This window comes from Plodia interpunctella, chromosome 7 (assembly GCF_027563975.2).
Source record: "Plodia interpunctella isolate USDA-ARS_2022_Savannah chromosome 7, ilPloInte3.2, whole genome shotgun sequence".
NCBI lineage: Eukaryota > Metazoa > Arthropoda > Insecta > Lepidoptera > Pyralidae > Plodia > Plodia interpunctella.
Window position 1 is genome coordinate 3820567 of NC_071300.1, and position 22709 is coordinate 3843275.

The 22709-nt window shown below is 34.3% G+C and overlaps 3 protein-coding genes across 9 annotated transcripts; all 3 read right to left on the reverse strand.

The window, feature by feature from the left end:
• Positions 1 to 882: 882 nt before the first annotated feature.
• Positions 883 to 6315, reverse strand: LOC128671384 (arylsulfatase B-like). 3 transcript variants are annotated; one of them, XM_053747819.1, is made up of 7 exons: positions 6180 to 6312; positions 5643 to 5802; positions 5306 to 5532; positions 3318 to 3423; positions 2397 to 2549; positions 1292 to 1960; positions 883 to 1198 (listed from the first exon to the last, which is right to left on the reverse strand). In XM_053747819.1, the coding sequence occupies exons 1-7, from the start codon at positions 6288 to 6290 to the stop codon at positions 972 to 974; spliced, it is 1653 nt and encodes a 550-aa protein (XP_053603794.1). In that variant the 5' UTR covers positions 6291 to 6312; the 3' UTR covers positions 883 to 971. The 3 variants fall into 3 exon arrangements, with proteins under 3 accessions (XP_053603794.1, XP_053603795.1, XP_053603796.1); XM_053747820.1 differs by lacking the exon at positions 5643 to 5802 and having other exon boundaries at positions 884 to 1198; positions 6180 to 6315; XM_053747821.1 differs by lacking the exon at positions 6180 to 6312 and having other exon boundaries at positions 884 to 1198; positions 5714 to 5800.
• Positions 6275 to 12725, reverse strand: LOC128671383 (arylsulfatase J-like). Of its 3 annotated transcripts, none has more exons than XM_053747815.2 (8): positions 12617 to 12725; positions 12400 to 12508; positions 11179 to 11338; positions 10124 to 10350; positions 9754 to 9859; positions 9399 to 9551; positions 8157 to 8828; positions 6275 to 8038 (listed from the first exon to the last, which is right to left on the reverse strand). In XM_053747815.2, the coding sequence occupies exons 1-8, from the start codon at positions 12661 to 12663 to the stop codon at positions 7830 to 7832; spliced, it is 1683 nt and encodes a 560-aa protein (XP_053603790.1). In that variant the 5' UTR covers positions 12664 to 12725; the 3' UTR covers positions 6275 to 7829. The 3 variants fall into 3 exon arrangements, with proteins under 3 accessions (XP_053603790.1, XP_053603793.1, XP_053603791.1); XM_053747816.1 differs by having other exon boundaries at positions 7890 to 8038; positions 8143 to 8828; XM_053747818.1 differs by lacking the exon at positions 12617 to 12725 and having other exon boundaries at positions 6729 to 8038; positions 11250 to 11338.
• A 765-nt stretch (positions 12726 to 13490) lies between these two features.
• On the reverse strand, positions 13491 to 21952 carry LOC128671520 (arylsulfatase B-like). Of its 3 annotated transcripts, none has more exons than XM_053748034.1 (8): positions 21737 to 21952; positions 19960 to 20053; positions 18217 to 18376; positions 16663 to 16889; positions 16206 to 16314; positions 15115 to 15267; positions 14131 to 14802; positions 13491 to 13906 (listed from the first exon to the last, which is right to left on the reverse strand). In XM_053748034.1, exons 1-8 carry the CDS (start codon positions 21781 to 21783, stop codon positions 13557 to 13559), a joined length of 1812 nt encoding a protein of 603 aa, XP_053604009.1. In that variant the 5' UTR covers positions 21784 to 21952; the 3' UTR covers positions 13491 to 13556. The 3 variants fall into 3 exon arrangements, with proteins under 3 accessions (XP_053604009.1, XP_053604010.1, XP_053604011.1); XM_053748035.1 differs by lacking the exon at positions 21737 to 21952 and adding an exon at positions 20739 to 21039; XM_053748036.1 differs by lacking the exons at positions 19960 to 20053; positions 21737 to 21952 and having other exon boundaries at positions 17617 to 18358.
• Positions 21953 to 22709: the final 757 nt, after the last annotated feature.

Genomic DNA, 22709 nt, shown 5'->3' on the forward strand with positions numbered 1-22709 from the left:
TTGTGTTTGCTGGTACGGTCAATAGTAGATCAGGTTATTCAAAATCAGAACAAATTCGACGCTATTACCACGATGTAAAGGTCATGTATGAAGACTTGAGACGTTGTCGACAGTATTTGAGAACAATAACGATGTAATTAGGGCTGCAAGGGTCGGCCCTCGCATTCCTGGACTATGTCAGTCCTAACAGCGAACGTTTAAACTTTGCTGAAGAGTCGAGTTCTGCTCTTAGGAATTAAATATTTTCCGTTTTAACATCTTTTGATCTACCCTTGCCTAGGGAACTTATTATATTTTTGTATATAATATAGTGCTAACTAATATTTTCAAATATCTAGAGTACATTATGATGGTTCCGATCGATTTTTATTTGACAAGTATTTTTAAAAATTCCTGTCTAGGTAGTCTTTTAGCAAAGACGTGGTCAGGCATTTTGTTTGTAGTCGCGTTGCACTGTTGTAGTTCTTTATTTGTTCATCAATGTAGGTACTCTGAATTGCAGAGATATTTATTTTGAATGTAATAAATAAATTTAATTTTGTTGAATCCAAAAAACAGTGTCATCACTCTATTCCCAAATTTATAATAATAAGAGATACAAATAAGCCCTTACTATAGAAAAATAACAAAAGCGACTTTGACTTTCGTTGATAAAGCTGAGATGCCAAGAACATATCGAAGTTCAAGAGGCAGGGTAACTGTATTATTTACTCAATTGAATGCTGAAAATGACTGTAAATGGATATGTTGGTATCAGTATATCAAACACGCGAAGGATTGAAGATGAGGTTTGGATATAGGAGTATTGTATTTTCGACATCTTGACTTCCAAATGGATCTCTTGCGCTTGCTGTGGGCTGTTTTATGATTTAATTTAATATTCTAATAAACAAATATAGTTCTGAAATTAAAATATACATTTATTCAATTATCTAGAAAAATATCGCTGTCTTTTATAAAAATATTTTCAGCTACGTAGATTGGACATGGTAATAATAATCAATAAATGTGGTCCATGTATAATTAAATAGACTTGGTGTCGATCTGGCATCAAAATACCCGTGGGTTCTTGGTATTCTCTGCTTCAGTTCAACTTGAAGACGTTCCGTTAGATCCTTCACGAGATCTGGATACTTTTCCGATATATCCGTGGTCTCACACGGATCATCAATTATGTTAAATAGACATACCACTTTACCTGAAAAATATTGGAATCTAATCAGTTTTGTATGGAATAAAACTAATGAAACATAGAATATAGTAGGTATTTAGATTACGTAGTTTCACTTACCGTTTTGAGGATAGCAAGCACTGCCGCTATTGCGTTCTTTTCCTTTACAATCTATTTTCATTTTATATCTAAGATCAATGTCTGCCACATTGAACGGTTTTCCGATTTTTTCCAAAACGGTAAACATTTTACTCTCTTTGAGAGACTTATTATACAAAGGAATATCTCCAATAACACCTCTTAAATCTTCTCCCTGATAATTGCTGTAACTTAATACAACATCGCCAGTCACTAGTTTATATGGTCCTGATACAATAGCAGAATAATTAATCGGAGCGGTGTCATCAGTGATATCGAAAATTTCATTTCTTGGCGAAACTTTATTTAGTGTTATTTCATCCCAGAGGTCAATGCCATCTATTCCTGAAGGAACGTCAGCTCCTACTGCTCTCAGTAAAGTTGGGAGCCAATCTACAGCATGCATGTAACCTTTTAATAGATGATGATTTATTTGTCGGGTCCATAAAAGTCCGGCGACCCTAACGCCTCCTTCAAAAGGAGTCATCTTTAGCCCTCTCAAAGGCCAATTGGATGCATAATTCATTGTTTGGCCAGAGCTCATGCCCCCATTGTCAGAAACAAATGCAATTATGGAGTTTTGCAACATTCCTTTTTCTAGAAGAGCCGCCATGATATCACCGATGCTATCATCTAGTTTTTTTACCATTGCTGAAAACAAACAGTTATTTTATTTGTTATTATTCGACGCACAGCTGTATTTTTTTCTTTAGTTAGCTTTTATTTTATGTTTTTTTATTTATCTAGAATTATTTTCGCACAAGTGATTTACATATTACACATAAATTATTACCATTTGAACCGCGGGCCTTTGTTTCACGTAGGAAATTCTACTCTAGAGACAGCGTTTTAAGTAGCTATGGGTGTTTGTTCGTTTGCTTCCCGCCGTGCTACTTATCCGATTTCTATTCAATCAGACGTAAGTGGAGGAAAGAACTTATTCAATCATTAAAATGTGAATGTTTTTGAGAGTTCAAAGGCGTCAATTTTAAACAAACATTACGATAATTCAACTTCGAACACCTATACCTGTTCTATGAGAACAAAATTCAATTTGAGGGGATGATAGTCCATTTGTTACGGTTACCTGCAAAGATCCTGCGTCCCGGCGACTCCACGTGACGCATGGCACTCACGTCTTTCGGGGACGCCTGCAAGACGGCGCCTGGGTTGCCAGCGTGCGGCGCGTTATGAGCTACGTTCAGAAATAGGGGCTTTGACTTGTCGTGATTTCTTATGACTGTAAGAAAAAATAACGACGATTGTTTATTTTTTTAACTTTTACAACCTGCCTGTATATCATATTTATTTTAAAATATACAAACATATGACACATATATATCTACCCATGTACATTTGTACATGGGTAGATATACTCCCTGTGTAATTATTTTCCTTGTTTCATGTAGGTACTTACATGAACTTGTAAATTAGTAATATTTATCTAGCAATCAGACATTCAGCAGTTTAGTGTTATATAATTAATATGATAATGGATATTTAATTGTTTGTTGTCAACATTGCAAGTGTTAATGACCTCCATCGAATATTGAAAATCCCAATGACTTCAACGTACTTTCCAAAACATCTCATGATAACCTACTTATTGAACTTATACGTAATATTATACCTGCGAAATAAAAGGTCCTACAGCAGTGCATGGCGCCCACAAATCAGGTGTTACTGACATCATAATTGCCATTAGTATACTCGCTTACATGAAGAAATGTAATAATACGAGTATATATATACTTCTATACTATTATTATAAAGAGGTAAGCGTTTGTGAGTTTGCATGTTTGGACGGGTAATCTCCGAAGCTAGCGAACCGATTTCAAAAATTCTTTCACCATTAGATAGGTACATTATCCAAAATTGCAATAGGCTATATTTTATTTCGAAATTTTCACTGAAGCGAAGCCCGGGCAATATCTAGTTAGCCAGTATAAATACAGTCAAGACATTACTGCAGTATGGAGGAAATATGTATTAGGTAGGTATACTTTACTTGATGTGGCCTTTTCCGTGTAAACGTCAGTAATATAGCCTTCGACGTCCCATGCAGGGGTTAGATTTTTATACAGAGCCATTCCAGACACTTTACCAGAAGGCCACTGGAAAATAACGTTTTTTATCAGTAACGTAAATAAATGGAATGACAATTTCTTCAAGATTCTTGTAAAGAAAACATAAATAAGTCTTAAAATAAAGTTGATTTCGAAGATTTAACAATATCTTCAATTTTGATCACCGGCTCAAGTATCCTTGTCACATCGATACGCTAATACCAAGAATTCATTCCGTAGTTTTTAAAGCGGATAAATTTAATAACAAAGGAAAATGATAAACTTCATTACATATTAACTAGTAAAGAAATAATTGCGTAAATAAACGCATTTATTTCTTTACACTACTACTACATAGGCTGCTATTTATGTATCCGGAATAACAAAATTAAACAAACATATATTATTACATATGGTTTTATTGTTTCTCGAAGTATTCTCCGCGATGATCTATGCACTTCTGCATACGATGAAACCAATTTTCAAAGCACTTTTTCCATTCTGATTGAGGTATGTCCAAAACGTGTGTTTTGAACGCATCAACGGCCTCTTCGCGGCTCGAAAAACGTTGACCACGTAATTTATTTTTAATGTTTGGAAATAAATAAAAATCATTGGGTGCCAGGTCGGGGCTGTACGGCGGATGACCCGTCAATTCAATCTTTTGACCCTCCAAAAAATTATTTGTTTCAGCCGACTTGTGGCAGCTAGCATTGTCGTGATGAAGTATGATTCTGCGTTGTGGGTTGTTCTTTCGTATTTTTTCGTATTTATTCTGGCAAACAAATGGTGGTGTACCATTCAGAATTAACCGTCCTACTATTCTCTAGTGGCACTGTAGCTACATGTCCGTTGATACCAAAAAAACAAGCGACCATTTGCTTTAAAGTGCTTCTCGCACGAACAACTTTTGTTGGATTCGGATCATCTTGAAAGATCCACACCGTTGACTGCTGTTTAGTTTCAGGGTCATAAGCATAGATCCAGGTTTCGTCACCTGTGTAGATATTATAAACAGCTTTTGACGTGCCACGGTTGTATTTTTTTATCATTTTCTTACACCAGTCGACACGAGCCTGTTTTTGATCTACGCTCAAGTTGTGCGGAATCCAACGCGAACAAATTTTTTTAACAATTAAATGTTCGTGTAATATCGCGTGTATACTCGTCATACTAATGCCCAGAGACGCCTCTATCTCGCGGTATGTAACATGACGATCTTGCATTACTAATTGTCGCACAGCATCAATATTTTGTTGTACCACTACCGATTTAGGACGACCCTCCTTAATTTCATCCGTGAGCATAGACCGTCCACGTTGAAATTCCTTAAACCAATAATACACAGTGGTTTTCGATGGTGCTTCATCTCCAAAAGTTAAAATCAGTTGTTCGATGCACTGTTTTTGAGTTAATCCACGCCGAAAATCATAATAAATCATCGCGCGAAAATGTTCACGAGTTAAATCCATGGCAATGAAGACAAGCTATTTTCAAAATTGGCGCCAATTGAAAAAAACAAATGACAGGGACATGAAAAATATTTATTCTCTAGCCGAAGAGTTCTATTTTCAAATGTTGTAATTACTTTTTAAATATTCTAGAATTATTGGCCAGTTCCGGATACATAAATAGCAGCCCTCGTACATTGACTGTATACTACGAGTATTAATTATGGCACAAAATACACATAAATATGACTATTCTTTATTCTTATTCTTTTTTAAGATTTATTGATTCATTTCTTTTGAAATAAGTAGCACTATCTCACTCAATACAAGCTTTTATTTTTACTACTATATAAAAATAAAAGCTTGTAAAATCACTAACCTTTAATCTATGAGGACCTACCCACATAAGAAACTAAATAGTCTAAAATAAGCATGTAGGCATTTAATTTAATTTTCGAGTAAAGTTTTTATATACTTACAGGTTCCTCGCTAGTGTATTCATAATAATCTATAAATCCGCCAACATGACCGAAGAAAGAATCGAATCCCCGTTCTGTAGGAAGATACTCTCTTCGGGAGCCCCCACTGTGCCACTTCCCCACCATATGGGTCGCATAGCCTAACTCCTTCAGATACTGCGGCAGAAGTTTTTCTTCTACCGGGATTCCTCGATCTTCACTGAAACCTATCGGATAACCTTGCATGCCTGTAAAAGAACAAGCTATTAAATAAGCTAAGAGATTTGCGTCGCTCGATGGAGGAAGGAAAATTAATTTGATTCCTAAATAATGGTAAGATTTAAAAATTTCATATCACCAAGACGATGAGCATATTTCCCAGTGAGGAGGGCAGCTCGAGAAGGCGTGCACAGACAGTGGGAGTAGTACCTCTCCAGGACCACTCCCGAGTACGCCAGCAGGTCGATGTTGGGCGTCTGGATCTGGTCTGACCCGTGGAAACTCACGTCATCCCAACCCTGGAAGACAAAGTTGATCGAACCACGATTTTCGAATCTTTTAAAATATTCTGGTGTCGACAAAGTCGTGTCGCTTGAGTGAAGTTGACAACGCATCTTATTTGGATTTCTAGTATCTGAGCACTACGGTGTTCCTTACAGTCTGGCAAAATTCTAATTTACTATACCATATTTTAAAAAACGGGTTATTGACACTCATGGGATATCATAGCTTGTCAAAAAAGCGAGATCTTCAACATTCTTACACTTGGCCAACCCGTTTCGACAAAGAAAAATTAATACTGATAGGTAAATACAAGTTAAATTAATTTAATTTAACTTGCATCTACTGATTATGATTTTTTGAATTAAATGCACTTATTAATAGAAGGACTTACCAAATCATCAGCAATAATAAACACTATATTAGGCCGTTTCCGTTCTTCTTCACAACTTACTACCACAAAAACTGTGGTCACAATAAAAAATAAAATATACATAAGATTCATTTTTATTCAGAAAATTGCACTTATTTGAACTTACTTAATCTAATAAATACACTTGAACATAAAACAAGAAAAATAATGTGAACGAAACCATATGAGGCGTCAGTTAACAACGAAAGATACAGAAAAAATAAATTAATTACGAGTGTAAAAAGACTACCTTGGTGTTTATGTAGTAATTGAGTATTAGTATATATGCATCGAAAAAACTTTTAAATACAAGCCAGATAATTAGTATGTTATTATGTGTGCGATAGCCTGTGGCAATAACTATATAATAATTTAACATATATGAATGGTGTCCTAATAAATAAACGATGACAGATGATATGCTCTTCAACAGATCTTTAATAAGCTGATCTAAAACGATATTTAGAATATCATCGACATTTAAAGCAATATGTTATCAAAGCGGAGGGGTTAGAGGGAGATCACAAAATATGTTTAAATATGTATTTTGTTCTCTCTCTTATTCTAATTCTTATTCAACTCAATTATTAAAAAGGGTAACAGTATCCACTACTTAACTAAACTTAAGTACCTAGTGTGTTAACTTTTCGTAATATTTTTTAATAGGTTTGGCAATAATATCTTATATCGATATCGATTAATGATTAATTCTAAAACTGAAAAACAAGTTAAAAATCTTCGTTCCAAATAAACAAAAGTTGAATTCTATCGCTAGGTTACCTACGGAAAATCATTAAACTGCACCAAATTTATATATTATATATTTCATGTGTCTTTTACTTCGCATTTTCGTGAAACAAAACGTTTGTCACAATTATTTTCTATTGACAGTATTGTATGTAAGTAATCAATAACAACTGGCTGATAATATGGTAGATGAGGTCAGAGAATTGTAAAAATTAGCTATGTATAATCTACATAAAATAGATATAAACTTAACACAATAAAGTCATCACACGCAATATTGTGTGGCTGTCAAACAAACATAACATTTTTTGCAAACCTATTACCTATTGTGACATCACATGTCACTTCTATGTGTCATTTTAATATGGAGCATTCGTGTGATACCAAAATGTGTTGTTTTATTTTGTCTTCACTTAAAAAGCATTTTCAGTATCACAGTTATTTTTGCACTGGTGTTTATAATAATATACCTTCGAATAGTCATCAAAACAAAAAAATCTTATCAACGTATTCCTATTCTGTAAAATATTTTATTTTAAACTTATCGATAGTTGTATATCGAGCGTATATCGATAGTTGTATACAATAATGCACACAACACTAAATCGTACCACAAAGTGAAGATAAATTTCATTTGAATGCATTAATTGATAACACGGATTACTGTGTATATTACTGTATTATTTGTTAGTTAGCAGACTTACCTATATTTTGTTTTATGCAAATATTAACAAAGATAGCAGATTATGCACTGGCGGCCTTCAAACGTTATGCAAACAGGTGTGCAGTCCACTTGATGCGAAGTGGACATCACAGTCTATGGGTGCTTGCAACGGTAACACTAGAGCATTTTTGTCACAGTTATCGGAACAAAACAATGCAATCTTAAAAATAATCTGCAAAATATGTCCACGTATAATTAAACAATTTTGGTGCTGCTCTAGGATCTCTGAACACAGGGGCAGTTCGAGGTACTCTGCTTTCTATTTCAGCTTTTAGACGATCGGTTAACTCTTTCACAAGATCTGGGTACAATTCAGATAAATCTGTACTCTCACACGGGTCTTCCTTGATGTTTAGTAAACACACTTTACCTGTAATTTAATTAATTAGTTTAACATCTATATATGACTAGATAGTATCATAAAAAATATTCATATTGTTTTGTTTTGATTTTTATTTTAAAAAAGATACCCACTATTGCGAACTCACCATTAAGCGGATAGCAAGCAGTACTACTGTTACGTTCTCTCCCCTTACAATCAACCCTAATTTTCTCTCTCAAATCAATATTGTCCATGTTAAATGGTTTTCCAATTTTCTCCAAAATGGAATACATTTTACTCTTCCTAATAGTATCTTCATATGGAGGAGCTTCACCTATGACACCTCTTAAATCGTCTCCTTGGTAATCACTATTGCTTAAAGACACATTTGCTGTCACTAACTTATAATCTCCTGCTATAATCGCAGCAAAACCTGTATAATCATCAATTTCGAATATATCATTTCTAGATGTATCTGCGTTTGTTGTAATTTGATTCCAAAGGTCAATGCCATCTATTCCATCAGGTATATCATCAGCTCCTGCTGCCTTCAACAAAGTCGGGAGCCAGTCCACAACATGCATACGACCTTTCCATAGATGATGAGTTAAAGTGGGTGTCCATAAAAGACCAACGACTCTAATACCTCCCTCGAAAGGCGACATTTTGAACCCCCTCAAAGGCCAATTAGAGCCATAATTGACAGAGTAGTCAGGATCGCCAGTGGTCATGCCTCCATTGTCTGATACAAATGCTATAATGGTATTTTGTAACATATCTTTATTGAGCAGAGCTTCTACAATATTCCCAATACTCTCATCAAGCTTTTTAAGCATTGCTGGAAATGAGAAAAAATTGTACCTATTATAAGCAATAATTTCTATATTGAAGAACTAAAAAAAAATATTTTCGAATTCGACTATTTTGTTTTGTCAATCATTCACATAAAATCTATAGGCTGAATTCCATAATATATTAGTAGAGTGGAAAATACGACTGTAAGAGTACATAGTACAATTTCAACAGCAGCAGAGCCACGGGCTCAGTTAATTAGAATAAGATTAGTTGCCTTTCCCGTGTACGTACTCTGACTACTAATTAACTGAGCTGTTTCTGCCACGGTTTTGCCTAGAGACTACAATATGGAGCTCTTCGAAAACGGCGTAAAAATATTTATTCAAGGCCCTCAACGCGCGTGCGACACCCCTGCGGTGACCACTTCCCATCAGGTGGGTCGCATGCTTGTATACTTTCCCAGTAATATATAAAAAACAGTGAGTGACAAGCATCTCAGCAGCGGTCATTCCGAAATGCCAGTAGTTTGTAGCTTCTATATAATTTTAAATTTGACGTGAAAACGTGCCTGGGAAGGTGTAATTTCTGAATGCCTTGACTTTGATTAAATTACCGGCAAGTGTCCGTCGTTCGGGCAGCTCGACGTGGCGCATTGCCCTCACGTCCTCAGGGGGAGCCTGCATCAACGAAGCCTGGTTGCCCGAGTGCGGTGCGTTGTGAGCGATGTTCAGAAACAGAGGCTTTGTTACGTCGTGGTTTTTTATTACTGCAACCAAAATTAGGTCTATAAATTTGATATCACCGTTATGATTTAAGTATTTCAAATTTTAAACTAAATACCGTGGCAATATTAGCTACAAAGCTGACCTGATTGGAAATTAAAACAGTTATAACAAAAACATATTACAGATGCATCCTTTTGTAACACATACTTAGAAGTATTATGAAAATGACAATCTAAATATTACTTGATACTGCTTCTTCTGTATAAACATCAGTGATGTAGCCTTCGACGTCCCATGCTGGAGTGAAATTCCGGTATAAAGCAAAGCCAGATACTTTGCCAGAATCCCACTAAAAATAATAAGTAACGATATAGACGTATACCGCACTATTTACTTGATTTTTTATTGATTGATTGATTTAACATTGGCATTATTTTATTTACGCGCTCAGACACTGTTACTGTACAATTTTTTGTATGGAGGAAGCAATCCCGAAATCGCGAATAATTAAATCGAGAAAAAGTAGAAAAAAAAGCAGCAAATTTTTAACGTCAATAAGTAGGTAACCTAAGTTCAATAAAGATTATATTTTTTAAAGTAAAACAGAACATACCGTTTCCTCCAACACATATTCGTAATAGTCTATATATCCGCTTATATGGCCAAAGAAGCTGTCAAAACCTCGTTCATTGGGGAAATACTTCTTTCGGGAATTCCCAGAGTGCCACTTCCCCACCAGGTGTGTCGAATAACCCAACTCCTTCAGATATTGAGGTAGTATTTTCTCCGTCAACGGCAATCCGCGATCTTCACCATTCGTCAAAGGATAACCCTGCATTCCTAAATGGAAATATTAAAAGTATATTGGTTAATTTTTTGGAAATTATTTTTTAATCATTAGGTAAATGTCAAATCAATGCGGTGAGGATGGAACTTCAATGTAATGTTCCTATATCTGTGGGATGGAAGCTAATAATATTTTTCCCCTATCTCGTATTCTCATTTCATTCACCTCTTTTATTTTTACAGTTAGACCATGGCCCAGAATATACTAATACAGTACTAGATACAAGATATTAGTCACAGATGATTACGTATTATTATTATTATCATTATGACAGATGATTTACAATGCATAGGGGTAGGCATACATGTATATTTACTACAATCTTTATACGCTAATAGGGACGAATGTGCAAATTACGAATAACGAAAAAAAAAACGAAATACGAATCTTGCTTGTTTGAATGAAATGAATTTGGATTGGCTGATGTGTTGCAGACTTTACATTTAAAATAATAGATGTTAATGATAAGTCCAGAGGAGAGCCGAAATATCTGTCAGTTGTAAGCAAAATACACGAATAACAAAATAATTATCTAATTCATAAAAGTAATTATCTAATTCATAAGTTGCTTTAACTTCTTTTATTCAATTATTAATGAGTAAGAGAATTATTTTATTATTCGTATATTTTGCCTATTTCATTGACATGTTTTAAGCAAAAGTGTGTCTCATTCTGTCAATATTAAATGTTGTAAAATACAATAGTAAAAACATTTTTAGCTTAAAGTAAAGCACACTTTAAGTTAAAAATGCTTTTACTAATGTATTTTTAACTTTTGCTAAAAATGGTTTAACTTTTTTACGAATAAGAGGGTAAGTCACCAAGGTGATGTGCAAATTTCCCAGTGAGGAGAGCAGCTCGAGAAGGCGTGCACAGACAGTGGGAGTAGTACCTCTCCAGGACCACTCCCGAGTACGCCAGCAGGTCGATGTTGGGCGTCTGGATCTGGTCTGAGCCATGGAAACTCACGTCGTCCCAACCCTAGAATTGGAATATTAAAAAATACTTGGACTTTACTCAAGCTTAATGTTCTAGTTTTTAGAGAATCGTAGGACTGAAAACTAAGAACAGATATGGCTTCTAGAGATTCTGAAGGAACAACAGACATTGCAGACACATAGAATTTCATTACAGCTACGAACCCTAAAAAAAAAACATGGCAAGCTATGGAACATTAAAGTTTAAAAAATGCAGATATTATTTTCCTATATGTAGCAGAAACCTTAGACCAACTGGAGTAGCTCAAAAAAATACCAATTTAGAAAATTTAAGAATCTGATTTGAAATGATTTGCGAAATTAAATAATTTACAGAGATATTAATAGCTAGATGTAATTTTTGTTACTCAATTATAAATTATTATTTTTATTATTAATTTTAATACATCTCGGCGTAGTGGTTTATTTTTGTCACGGTTGAGATAATAACTACGATAAAATGATTCAGACGATAACAACCAGACAATAACTGATACATTTCTAGATTCAACAAGATCTCAAGGTGTCTGTCTGTACCAACGTACTTTACCAATTGCGCTCTACCTAAAATCGGAAGGATTTGTTGCGAAAGATTTACTTTCGAGTCGTTATTGACACTTTTAACTTATCATTGTGAAGTTACATTTACAGGCATGAGCCTATATTTACAAATGCCACTTTCTTTTATATGTACAAACAGTATTTAGTTGATGCAACAAAGAAAAAAGTAAGACCCAAAATACCAGTTTGAATATTAAGGAAAACATGTTAATTTTGCACGATCCAAAGCATGGATAAACAGTAATTAAACCAGTTATTTTATGTACTTTGTCAAGCCGAGATCTGCTACCAATATTGCCAACCTAATCACTTATTAATATATGTCTTTCAACTATGATTTATATTATAGGTACACCTTTACTTTTATTCAAATGATTATATTTATTTGCAATATTGCACGTATTGTGTTTTTTCCTGTTATTTCATGATTACACATGAACCTCTCAGCATACGTATCTCTAATTGTAATTAACGTATTAACTTAAATATATATATTCTACTCACCAAATCATCAGCTATAATGAAAACAATATTTGGCCGGCCACTTTTTTCTCCAGTCACAACTACTATAATCGCAATCACAACACTTATGAAAACATATATCAGACCCATCCTAAAATCAGAAAATATTTAAATAAAAATTTGGTCTTGATTTTTTCCGGTGACCAGAGAAAATCATTGAAAAAACCATACAAATATTTAAATATATTTAAATATTTACTTGACTGGATGCTGCAAGTGTATTTTCAATAATAATCGATACCACATTATAGTGACAATCGCGAGAGACAATGCTATCGAAATGACGAAGTGGATATCTACTATTAACAGTTATCTTCTAAGAAGTGAAATTAATTTGAATAAACGATTATGGGAGCGTCGAACTGGAAATAAATTGATAACACGAGCGAGACAACATAACCCATATATCTATGCTATGTAAGTATATAATATGTTATGTAAGAATGTTGACTATATAATTGTGAATTAATGTTTTTGTTATTTATTTATTTTATTATATATTAGGTCGCACTCCTTAAATTCCTTCTATTTGGTCCAGTCCATAATTATATTATTTATTACATACTGTAAAGTTTGAACGTTATTTTTTCAAGTAATAAGATAGTTATAAAAAAATAGCGAACTTAAAGCTAAAATCACAACATCCTAAAATGACAGCACTTAAGTATAGCTTTGCCGAATTAGATGCCTTTTAACTTTCAATCGATCCAGTAGCTCCAGATTTAAAGATTAGCGCTTGCAAAAAATTACTATCACCATTTTGTACCGTACAAATTATTAATACGCTTTCTTCTAATGGTTAGCTGATAGTTTTCTCTCAAAATGAATCCACATGCATTTTAACTTAATAATATATATGTTTATAAATCAGCAAAACTATAGTCACAGTGGAACTACATTTCATCCTTTGTTGTTCACATGTAACCGTCTCATAATACAGATTCATGAAGAGTACCACTTTTTACGAAGAATTGATAACAACGACTACAGGGCACAGGACCACCCCAAAGTTTTGACTTTTAACGTAGGTATTACTTTTATTTCTAGCTCTAAATAAAATACAAAAGTACTATTTCTAATGGCAGTTTATTTCAACTAATAAATACTAAATCACCAATAATATTAATAACAACTTAAAACTAAAACACGCTCTTTAATATACATAAAAAGTTCCTTATTCCTGTCGTGCCTTCACAATTTATAGACGCTGCTAACGTTATATTTCTCAAGTTGCTTGATACTGTATTATTTAACGTTAAATTAAATCTAGTGTTAGGCATATCGCGTAGAGTTGTAACCCATGGGGACCACACATAGTTAAAAATGGCTGGATCAGCTTGTTGTTGTAAATCTGTGGGACCTCTCCTTAGTTGTTGGGCCCAGAGACCTCGTAATCTACTTGTTAAAAGACCAGCTATTTTGCCAGCACGTGTCCAAAGATCGTGTCGTTCTGATGGATCACGGCGTACGTTGTATAAGCAGCCACGAGCTAAAAAAATATGAAAATCATGTTCATTGATAATATCATAATGTTACTTTGTTCTGCATGATATTCGTTTAAATATATACACTTAACACGCTCTTTTAATTGCACAGTACAAATCTTGAATATAACTTTACAAACAAATTTTTTATTTTATTGAATTATTTAAATTCGTAACATGATTCAGAAAACCTGTTACTATAAAAAGAAAGTGGGTTGCTAAAACTTACTTGGTGTGGGTATGCATGGTGTTGTATCTCTTACATTATCCGCTTGTCTCAAAGTAGTTGCTGCTCTCATAGCCTGTACACCATCAAAATTTAAATAAAATCCCATCCTTTCAAATGTTTTAGCGACATCACACGTTCTAAGAGAAGGGTAGTATTCTGGTGGGGCCTTTTTGTTGCGCAAGAATTGTTCTCCATAGTAGCCATTACTCAGACCAGTCACATTTCCTACAATAATTTTATAGTCTCCTGCTCTGTAAGCTGCGTATGTATTTATTGGGCTATCTTCAACAGCAATTAAAACTTCAGTTCGTTTTGAGTCTCCGTCTTGTATTATAGCGTCCCATTGGTTAACTCCATCAATACCTACTGGTAATTGGCCCCCGGCAGCTGCTATCAAAGTCGGCATCCAATCAGATATATGCATTAGACCATCCCAAACTCTAGGCCTAAACGAGGAATGCCACATAAAAGCAGGCACTCTCACAGCTCCTTCCCAAGGAGTATTCTTCTTTCCTCTCAGAGGCAAGTTTACACCCCAATTAGTCATATCTGATCCTACAGTTGGGGCTCCATTATCTGATGCAAATATGATGATTGTGTCATCAAACATATCTGCGTCTGCTAGAGCTCTCACTATTTGCCCAACATTACGATCTAGTTGAGTTACAACATCTGAAATTATAAAACTAAAACGTTACTAAAGAAAAATAAAGTGAAAATTATTTCAACAAAATTCATCCAGCTTTTCGCGTTAAAGAGATTGAAACAAACATCCATTGAAATTTGAACGATGACAGCAGATCAAATGTGCATGCTCTGACTGTGTTCGCTCCAAGAAGGCTCGCAATTTGTTTGCTAAATTTGTACGGCAAACTCTGTACACTGTTCGGCTTGTTAGCAAAGAAATTATAATCAAAAAATCCTCCTAAGCATGCTGTCAAAATTTTATCAAGATTAAATAATAACTAAAGTTTAATGACGCACCTGCAAAAAGTCGTCTATCCGAATGCGCAATGTGGCGGTTCTTCGGTACGGAATACAGAGGCGGCTGCAAGCGCCCGCCCTCGTTGCCCGAGTGTGGGGCATTGTACGTCACATGGAGGAACAGAGGCGATGATGCATTGTGGCCGTAGATAACTAGAAAATATATAAGAATAGATATAAGTGAATCGACAACATCAAAATGTTAATAATCAATATAAAACTGTTAGGTAACAGATCTAATGGTTATGGACTACAAAAGATACCGGGACAATATTCAGAAAGTTGTTAATTAGTTTTTAAGTAGTTATCAGTGAGATGCATATATATGTGTTTATAAGTTATTAGAAAAGTTATAAGCTTTAATTTTTGTTACGCTGATCTTAGCGCTTTAATTCTCTTTCATGTGAGTGTTTTCTCGGTTTCTTTATTAGACAAAATCTTTGCAACATTATAAATACTTGCAAAATCATGCTACGCTTACGCTTACGCTATGTATTGTGTGATAACACAGCACATAGCGTAAACATAGGAAATATTTTCAAACTCAATCAGTGTTTTACGGAATTTATTTTTTACAAAATGACTATCATTCTTGCCAAGTACTATATTGTCCTCTTACATCATAATATCGTGACTACTGTTTAACGTTTTTTATCGTGAATCAATTATATCCTAACGTCATGGTGTAATTCGTTATGTTCGCAGGTAAGTAGTGTTGACAAAACTCGGATTTACGTAACACACATTATTTCACATGCCAGAAATAACTTATTTAAGTATAAAAAAAATATGTATTTGAACACTAGTCAGAAAGAAAGAAGAATGAAAATATGTTTCTTCGACAAAATATACATTTTACATTGTTATACTAATAAGATAGCACTTTAAACTATTATTTAATTACATATTTGTCGAAAAGGTAACCTGCTTAGTATGTTGCGCACAGCGCTGATTTTCAGCTGGCATCATGAAGCATAGGTAAGAGGCTTATTGGCTTACGAATAAAACGAAAAGGTAATCAAATAAAAACAAACATCCTATATAAAATTCAGCTACAGAATTAACAAGTTAACTGCAGTGACAAAACTTACTTTTGACAGCCCTGTCGGTCAGCGCGTCAAGGATGTACCGTTGCTCCTCTTCTTGCGGCACGTCGTCGTCAAAGAGATCCAGACCAAACATAAGAGTGCCATCCGACCACTGCAATGACAATATTCATAATTAACAGCTTTTTCAGTTGAATTGTTTGTGATTTGTTCACCTAGGTTTCCAAAACTATTAAAATCTAGCAGTTGACAGCAGCTCCACTCACCGTAGTCTATGTTTGAGCTGGGATAATTAACTATATATTATATATTTCAAATGTCAATAAAATCTTCCCAATGATTTAGCCGTAAAAGCGTGATACAGAAAGACAGACAGACACATTTTGCATTGTTTAATATTAGTGTAGTAAACTATAGTAATATAATATGGATAAGCAGTCGTCCTAACCTGAACAGTCCAAAGATTTCCGATGTAATAAAAATGTGGATAAATATAACTAACCGTCTCAATTTTGTTGTAATTGTAATAATCGACGAAGCCTCCTCTCATTCCATAGTGGCTATCATATCCCCTAGACGTCGGCAAGAACTCCCGCCGAGACATCCCTACATGCCATTTCCCCACCAGATGCGTGGTGTAACCCAGCTCCTTCAAATATGAGGGTAGGAGCCGTTCCGATAAAGGAATTCCTCGGTTTTCCGAATTGAACAGCGGTGTTCCATGCATTCCTGAAAGTAATAGAATGTTTTAAAGGGGTTATTATATAATTTATATTCCTTTTCATCGATATACCTGATAAATTCATTGTCATTATAAATATTGACTACAAGAAAATAGTCATAAACCATCCAAACCTATGGCGAAAACCCTAATAGGAAAAGCCCAAACTACTCGCCGACTGAAACGGAAAATGCCTCTCAGGAAATTACAATAGAATAGATGCCTATGAAGTAAAGTAGGATTAACACAAGTCACATAAAGAGGATGCCAGGACACCAATCAACATACTACATGTTTCATCATAGTGACAGAACGTAGTAAAAAAATATATACACATATTTTGTCATTGTCATTTCAGCCCTTTTCTGCCTGCCATCCTTGTGCATGATAACATTATACTTAGTGGAGATAACGTCGTATCGCTACATTATTTTCCCTAAATGCCTATTACAACAACGACATAGATTACTATCGTCGTCGTGATCACGAAATGACCATAAAATGGCACTCAAACGTAATTGCTGATTTAAAGGTGGCAAAGCGTGAAAGTAATAAATCAAAATTTGGAGCATAAGTTGTCTAAATGGTTTTGGCAAGTAGAAATGATCTTGAACTGGTATTTGTCTGAGTATTACGTGGCGTGTGTGCCATTGACACGGGCAACGCGCGACCTTGACCACATCACAATGCTAGATAACAATCATTTCAAAGAGTTCCTCTGTGCATAGTACTAACCGGTCTTGCCCATTACCGATATATCGTCAATGTACATTGGAACGCGCCTTGTCCTAGGTAGGCCTGTAAATCAGATTCTGTTAAGTTAGTACACGTGAAATAGTACCTATACGCCGCCGCCGCATCGCTTTAGTTCCCACGTTGTTTGTGGTTGCCGGGGAAGTAAAAATATTTAGCTAAATAAATTAAATTGACAATAACTTTACCTTTCATCATATAGATAAATACAATGTCAAGGCTTTATCACTTAACCTAAGCAGAGCCAAGAGTTGCAAAACTCGAAGCCCACGTTTAGTTTTTAGATTACATTTTAATGAGGCAATAAAGTAATCGCCTATGAGAAAAATCTTCAGTTTCCTATCATTGATTGATTTTTATCAGCTGGCACAAACTGTTTCTTTAAAAAAATAATGGGACGGACAGAATACTGCTCTACAGAAACTATAAGTTTCTTTCGTTCGACATTTCTTCTCAGCAGTGTCGTTCCGAAATGTCCGTAGTATGAAGCTTCTAGAGATATACTGATAAATTTTAAACTTTGATGTGAAAAGTGCCTGTTGTGGTCTGATTTCTGAACAAATGTTTTGGTCTCATACATACCTAGTCTCATAGGATATTTGCCTGTCAGTAACGCAGTCCGGGCGGGTGTGCAAACTGTCTCAGTGTAGTACTGCTGTAAGATGACGCCGCTGTACGCCAAACTGTCGATATTGGGCGTCAGGATCTGGTCGGACCCGTGAAATGAAACGTCGTTCCAACCCTGGGAAAATCGTGATATATATATATACTTATTGTCCTTGGTAATAATTTATGGAAACCACAATCTGTGTTTTTAATATTCCCAAAGAATTTAATGGTTTCAAATATGCTTTAAATATTCAAATTATTATTAATCGGACCATCTTGCTACATTTATTCTCCTTACATATCATAAAACAAAGTCCTATGCCGTGCCTGTCTGCCTGTTCGCGAAAAACTCAAAAACTTTTTACCAATACCTAGATAGTGTGATTCCCGAGGAAGGTTTAGGATTTGAAATTAATATATTAACCCGAGCGAAGCCGGAACGGGTCACTAGTTTTTTATATAAGTTAGTAATTAAATCAAGCTTCTATCTATTTTGTTGCAATTAGCAAATTTGCAACGCCCCGCCGCGGCCGTGACCGTGAGCGCTGTCTTATTGAATGGATGACAAATGATTTTTCTGTATTTGACCACAGATTATAATTAACTTTGACCACGTTAGTAATTCTTAAAGCCTTTCTAAAGATCAAGTTTGCAAAATTATGGTCGTAATTTATGCTCACATAGATGGGGTCACCTGGGTGGTTCTCAGAGCGTTTCGAGCGCCCAGCCGCACAGTCATGAGGTGCAATTTTTCAAATTTTAACAAAGACAACAATGAGTTTTAATAATTGACTTTAAAATCATTAATATGTACAGTGGCAATATCAATTATATGAATGATTGATTTTGGAAATGATTTCTTTCTTAAGAAAATTTATGGATCGCAGTAACAGCGCGGCTGCAGCGGTCGAGATGCTTTTAGGACCATTTGTAGTATATACGCTATGTCAGTGCTGCTGGATCATGTTCCTGGACACCGAAGTCAAGTAAACGCACCTACTAGATGGTCGGATATGATAAGGACATGTAGCAAAATTCACAGCCAAATATCCCATTAGGAAGGCCCAAATCAAGAGAGACACAGCGCTACTGTTGGTCACGACGTGTATAATACGTGCCTACACAATTTAACGGCTTTGAATTTTCACCGGTGTCGACAGTGTGTTGTTTATAAATAGATAGGCCAATTCTAACCATAGAATATAGGTTGCTCTCCGTGACTTAAATTATCTAGTATCTATAAGTCCCTTGACTAGAACGACCTATCACGACATTGGTTACGGTTAGAAACAGGTGCGAATATCCGCTTTGATTTTAACTTTTTTTAGGTGAACGTAGTTTTAGATAAGTTATTTGATAAAAAGTTAATTAACTGAACCATATTCTTGCAAACCGTAACTAGCCGCCTGTCCCGCCTTCGTTATTGTAAAAACATAATAAATTATACATCGAAATCTTCTTCAAGAATCATACTTACTATTATCTATTGTGAAAACCACATGAAAATCCGTGCAGTACTTTTTGAGTTTATCGAGAACATACAGACGCTGCATAGGATTTTGTTTTGTAATATTTAAGGTTAAGGATATACAAATTGAAAAAAAAATATAAAGGTACAGATACAGTACGTACATTAGAAAACTACAATTTTTTAAATAAAACTAGTAGTAATAATATTGTTAAAATTAAATAACAATGGGTCTATCCTTTACTCACCATATCGTCAACTAAAATAAAAACTACGTTGGACGGCCTCTGTTGTAAGGATACCACAGTCGTCATCAAAACGACTATAACGCTGCATTGTAAACTGAAAATTAATTCAAATTAAGTCAGTAATTATAAAAATGGAATAACAGAGAATAGTCAATATAGGTATGCTGTAAAACTGTAAAATCAGCAGCCTTTGTCAGACTCCGCCTAGCAAATTGTTTCATGCGGAAGCCAGAAATCGTCTCATAGCGATATAAAACATTTTTTCTTTAAGTAGATTTCTTAGATTCCTGTTAAAATCCAAAATAACTACACTACATACTATGTCGTTACATCGCATTAATAAATTCTAACGGCTTATGGGCATCCAAAAGCTATTAGAATAAATGAGTAATCATATCAGGTAGTATCTATGTTGTACAATATAATACGATAATAATTTTGATAAAAATGGTTAGGACAATTTAAGGTTTCGTTGCGAAGTTTGAAATGATAAGTAATAATATAACTTTTTTATAGTAAGGCAAAAGAACTTTATTTTTCTGAAAAAAATTACCTTTACGTATGATTTGACTTTAACATATTAGCATTGTACCTAGATGTATCAAGGAGGTACCTAGGTGTATCAATTATTAATACCTTACCTTGTTCAGTGTTAAATGTGTGCTTATATTTAGGTATTACATAAACAATAAAAATATTTTTTTAAATTAGATTTTTGGTATTTTGTTTCACATTAATTTTAATTTAAATACCTCTGATATTACATAAATATTACTTACCCACGTGTAATCATTATTTCACTAAAATATCAATTTTATAAATTATACACTACATCAGCACACACTATTCATAAACAAACAATAATTAGCAACGTAAATTCTGAAACGGTTTTAATTCATATGAACTAAGTACAATCGCAAATTTAAAAAAATATATATCAAGACAAGGAACCGCCCTCTTTGTCCGTCCATACAATACAAGCTACTGAATTTTACAAGTAAGTATGCCATTCTATTATAAACAGTTGCATGCTAACGTTGCAGTTGATACGTAAGTTAAGAATGGAACTTTGCAAGCGCTGTGCACTGTTCAGTCTGATGATATTATCCTATGAGACGATTCATGTTGATTGTCATTAAAATCAATATTTCTATTCGTATTAATAAAACCCATTATAATGCTGAAAAATATATAAACTAAAAATAAAAACTTATACGAATTTTAATCATATACATACATTTTATACATTTTAACAGTCTTAGAATACGCGATAAAAGAATAACTGAAATTTTACTTAGATTCTTTTTAAGAACTGAAATTAATGAATGCGAAGCCGCGGGCAAAAGCTAGTATAAAATAAAAATAAAAATTCGTACCTATCAAGTTATAGCCCTCTCATTTTTAGTTAAAATTTTTAGTACTTAAAAATAAAAAAATACGTTTGAATATTAAGTACAATAGGGTACCATTTCTGCTAGTTTACCTTTGGAATACTTGGATGAACGGGGTGACAAATAGAAGAATAATATCTAGATTGTAACAGTAATAGTAAGTACATAGTAATAGTAGACTGTAGTAGCCTTACATCAACATAAGAGATTGAAAGTGAGTTGTCTGCGTTTTCACACACAGACTGCTTTTCAATTTGTAGTAAGTTAAACGTAAATAAATAAATTTACAGGCAAAGTTAAACTGTTTCCACAAACAAAATAACAATTTTCCAAAAAAAAAAACTTCATTGCATTTGTTTACTTAATAAATATTAATTCACACTTACTTTGACACAACAAAGACGTCTAAGATAATATCTGCATCATTGAACATCAATTAGGTACTTAGTCACTTATAAATTCAACACGCCATCATGGCACGGCACCCCTGTACGACTTTTGCAAGGTCTTGTCTTGATCTTTTGTGGGATGAATCATTGCAGGCACATAACTTAAAGCATTGTTGATATTAGGGTTCCGTATCCAAAGGACTTTAAGGGAAGTGAGGGGACTGTTAGCGAGGCTGCGCTATCTGCAATAAAAACGGAGCATTTCTAGAACGTGTTAAGGCGCTTTTAGCCGCAAACTAGCGCTACCATCGCATTATTTTTCTTTCTTAAATATTTCTTTATAGCGCCTGTTTATATATTTGTTACTCTTTCAAACGAAATTTACAGGAGAAATTGTTATGAAATTTGGTACACGGGTAGAATATACCCTGAAAAACAACCATACTTTTATCCCGAAATTCCGCAACTAGTTAATAATGAATCTAAAAGAAAGAAAAAAACAATCGTTTATTGGATTACAACAAAACTTTGAATAACAATCAACAAATATTTTTGTAACAAATAAATAAAAGCACATATAAATTTGAGAAATATTATTCAATTGAATAATGGCAGAAAGGTTCTTGAAGTACGTATAGACCTTCATGAAAGCCTTCACGTAGCCCAAAGTCATTGCCGATTCCTTTAAGGTGAGCCTGCCACCCATTTAGCGGCGACCACGTAACAGGTTGGTTCTATTCATATCTGCTAAGTGGTGTAATTGATACAGAGTAATCAGTGCAGCGATCTGTGAACAAATGCATACAAAGAAATATTTTTTTTTATTATAGGTAGATATGTAAGGTTGCAAGTTACAACACTTTTAAATTTAAAGGTTATAATTCGTTATGATGAAATTGTTGGTATTAAGAAAAGCAGCATAGGTAGGTACCTAAAATATAGAACTTTATAAACTTTAATATAAAACTTT

What these genes read in the sequence shown, in the direction of transcription:
- LOC128671384 (XM_053747819.1), bottom strand. Translation starts at nt 6,290, where the DNA reads ATGAATCTTATGTATATTTTATTTTTTATTGTGACCACAGTTTTTGTG. An exon ending in GAAATATGCTCATCGTCTTG is followed by an intron (nt 5,533 to 5,642) that starts GTGATATGAAAT and finishes GTTCTTTTACAG; the next exon opens with GCATGCAAGGTTATCCGATA. An exon ending in GGGACGCAGGATCTTTGCAG is followed by an intron (nt 1,961 to 2,396) that starts GTAACCGTAACA and finishes GTTTGTTTTCAG; the next exon opens with CAATGGTAAAAAAACTAGAT.
- LOC128671383 (XM_053747815.2), bottom strand. Translation starts at nt 12,663, where the DNA reads ATGTGGTATCGATTATTATTGAAAATACACTTGCAGCATCCAGTCAA. An exon ending in CACTTGCAGCATCCAGTCAA is followed by an intron (nt 12,509 to 12,616) that starts GTAAATATTTAA and finishes TTCTGATTTTAG; the next exon opens with GATGGGTCTGATATATGTTT. An exon ending in GAAATTTGCACATCACCTTG is followed by an intron (nt 10,351 to 11,178) that starts GTGACTTACCCT and finishes ATTTCCATTTAG; the next exon opens with GAATGCAGGGTTATCCTTTG.
- LOC128671520 (XM_053748034.1), bottom strand. Translation starts at nt 21,783, where the DNA reads ATGTTCAATGATGCAGATATTATCTTAGACGTCTTTGTTGTGTCAAA. An exon ending in TTATTTTAGTTGACGATATG is followed by an intron (nt 18,377 to 19,959) that starts GTGAGTAAAGGA and finishes CGATTTTCCCAG; the next exon opens with GGTTGGAACGACGTTTCATT. An exon ending in CAAATATCCTATGAGACTAG is followed by an intron (nt 16,890 to 18,216) that starts GTATGTATGAGA and finishes TATTACTTTCAG; the next exon opens with GAATGCATGGAACACCGCTG.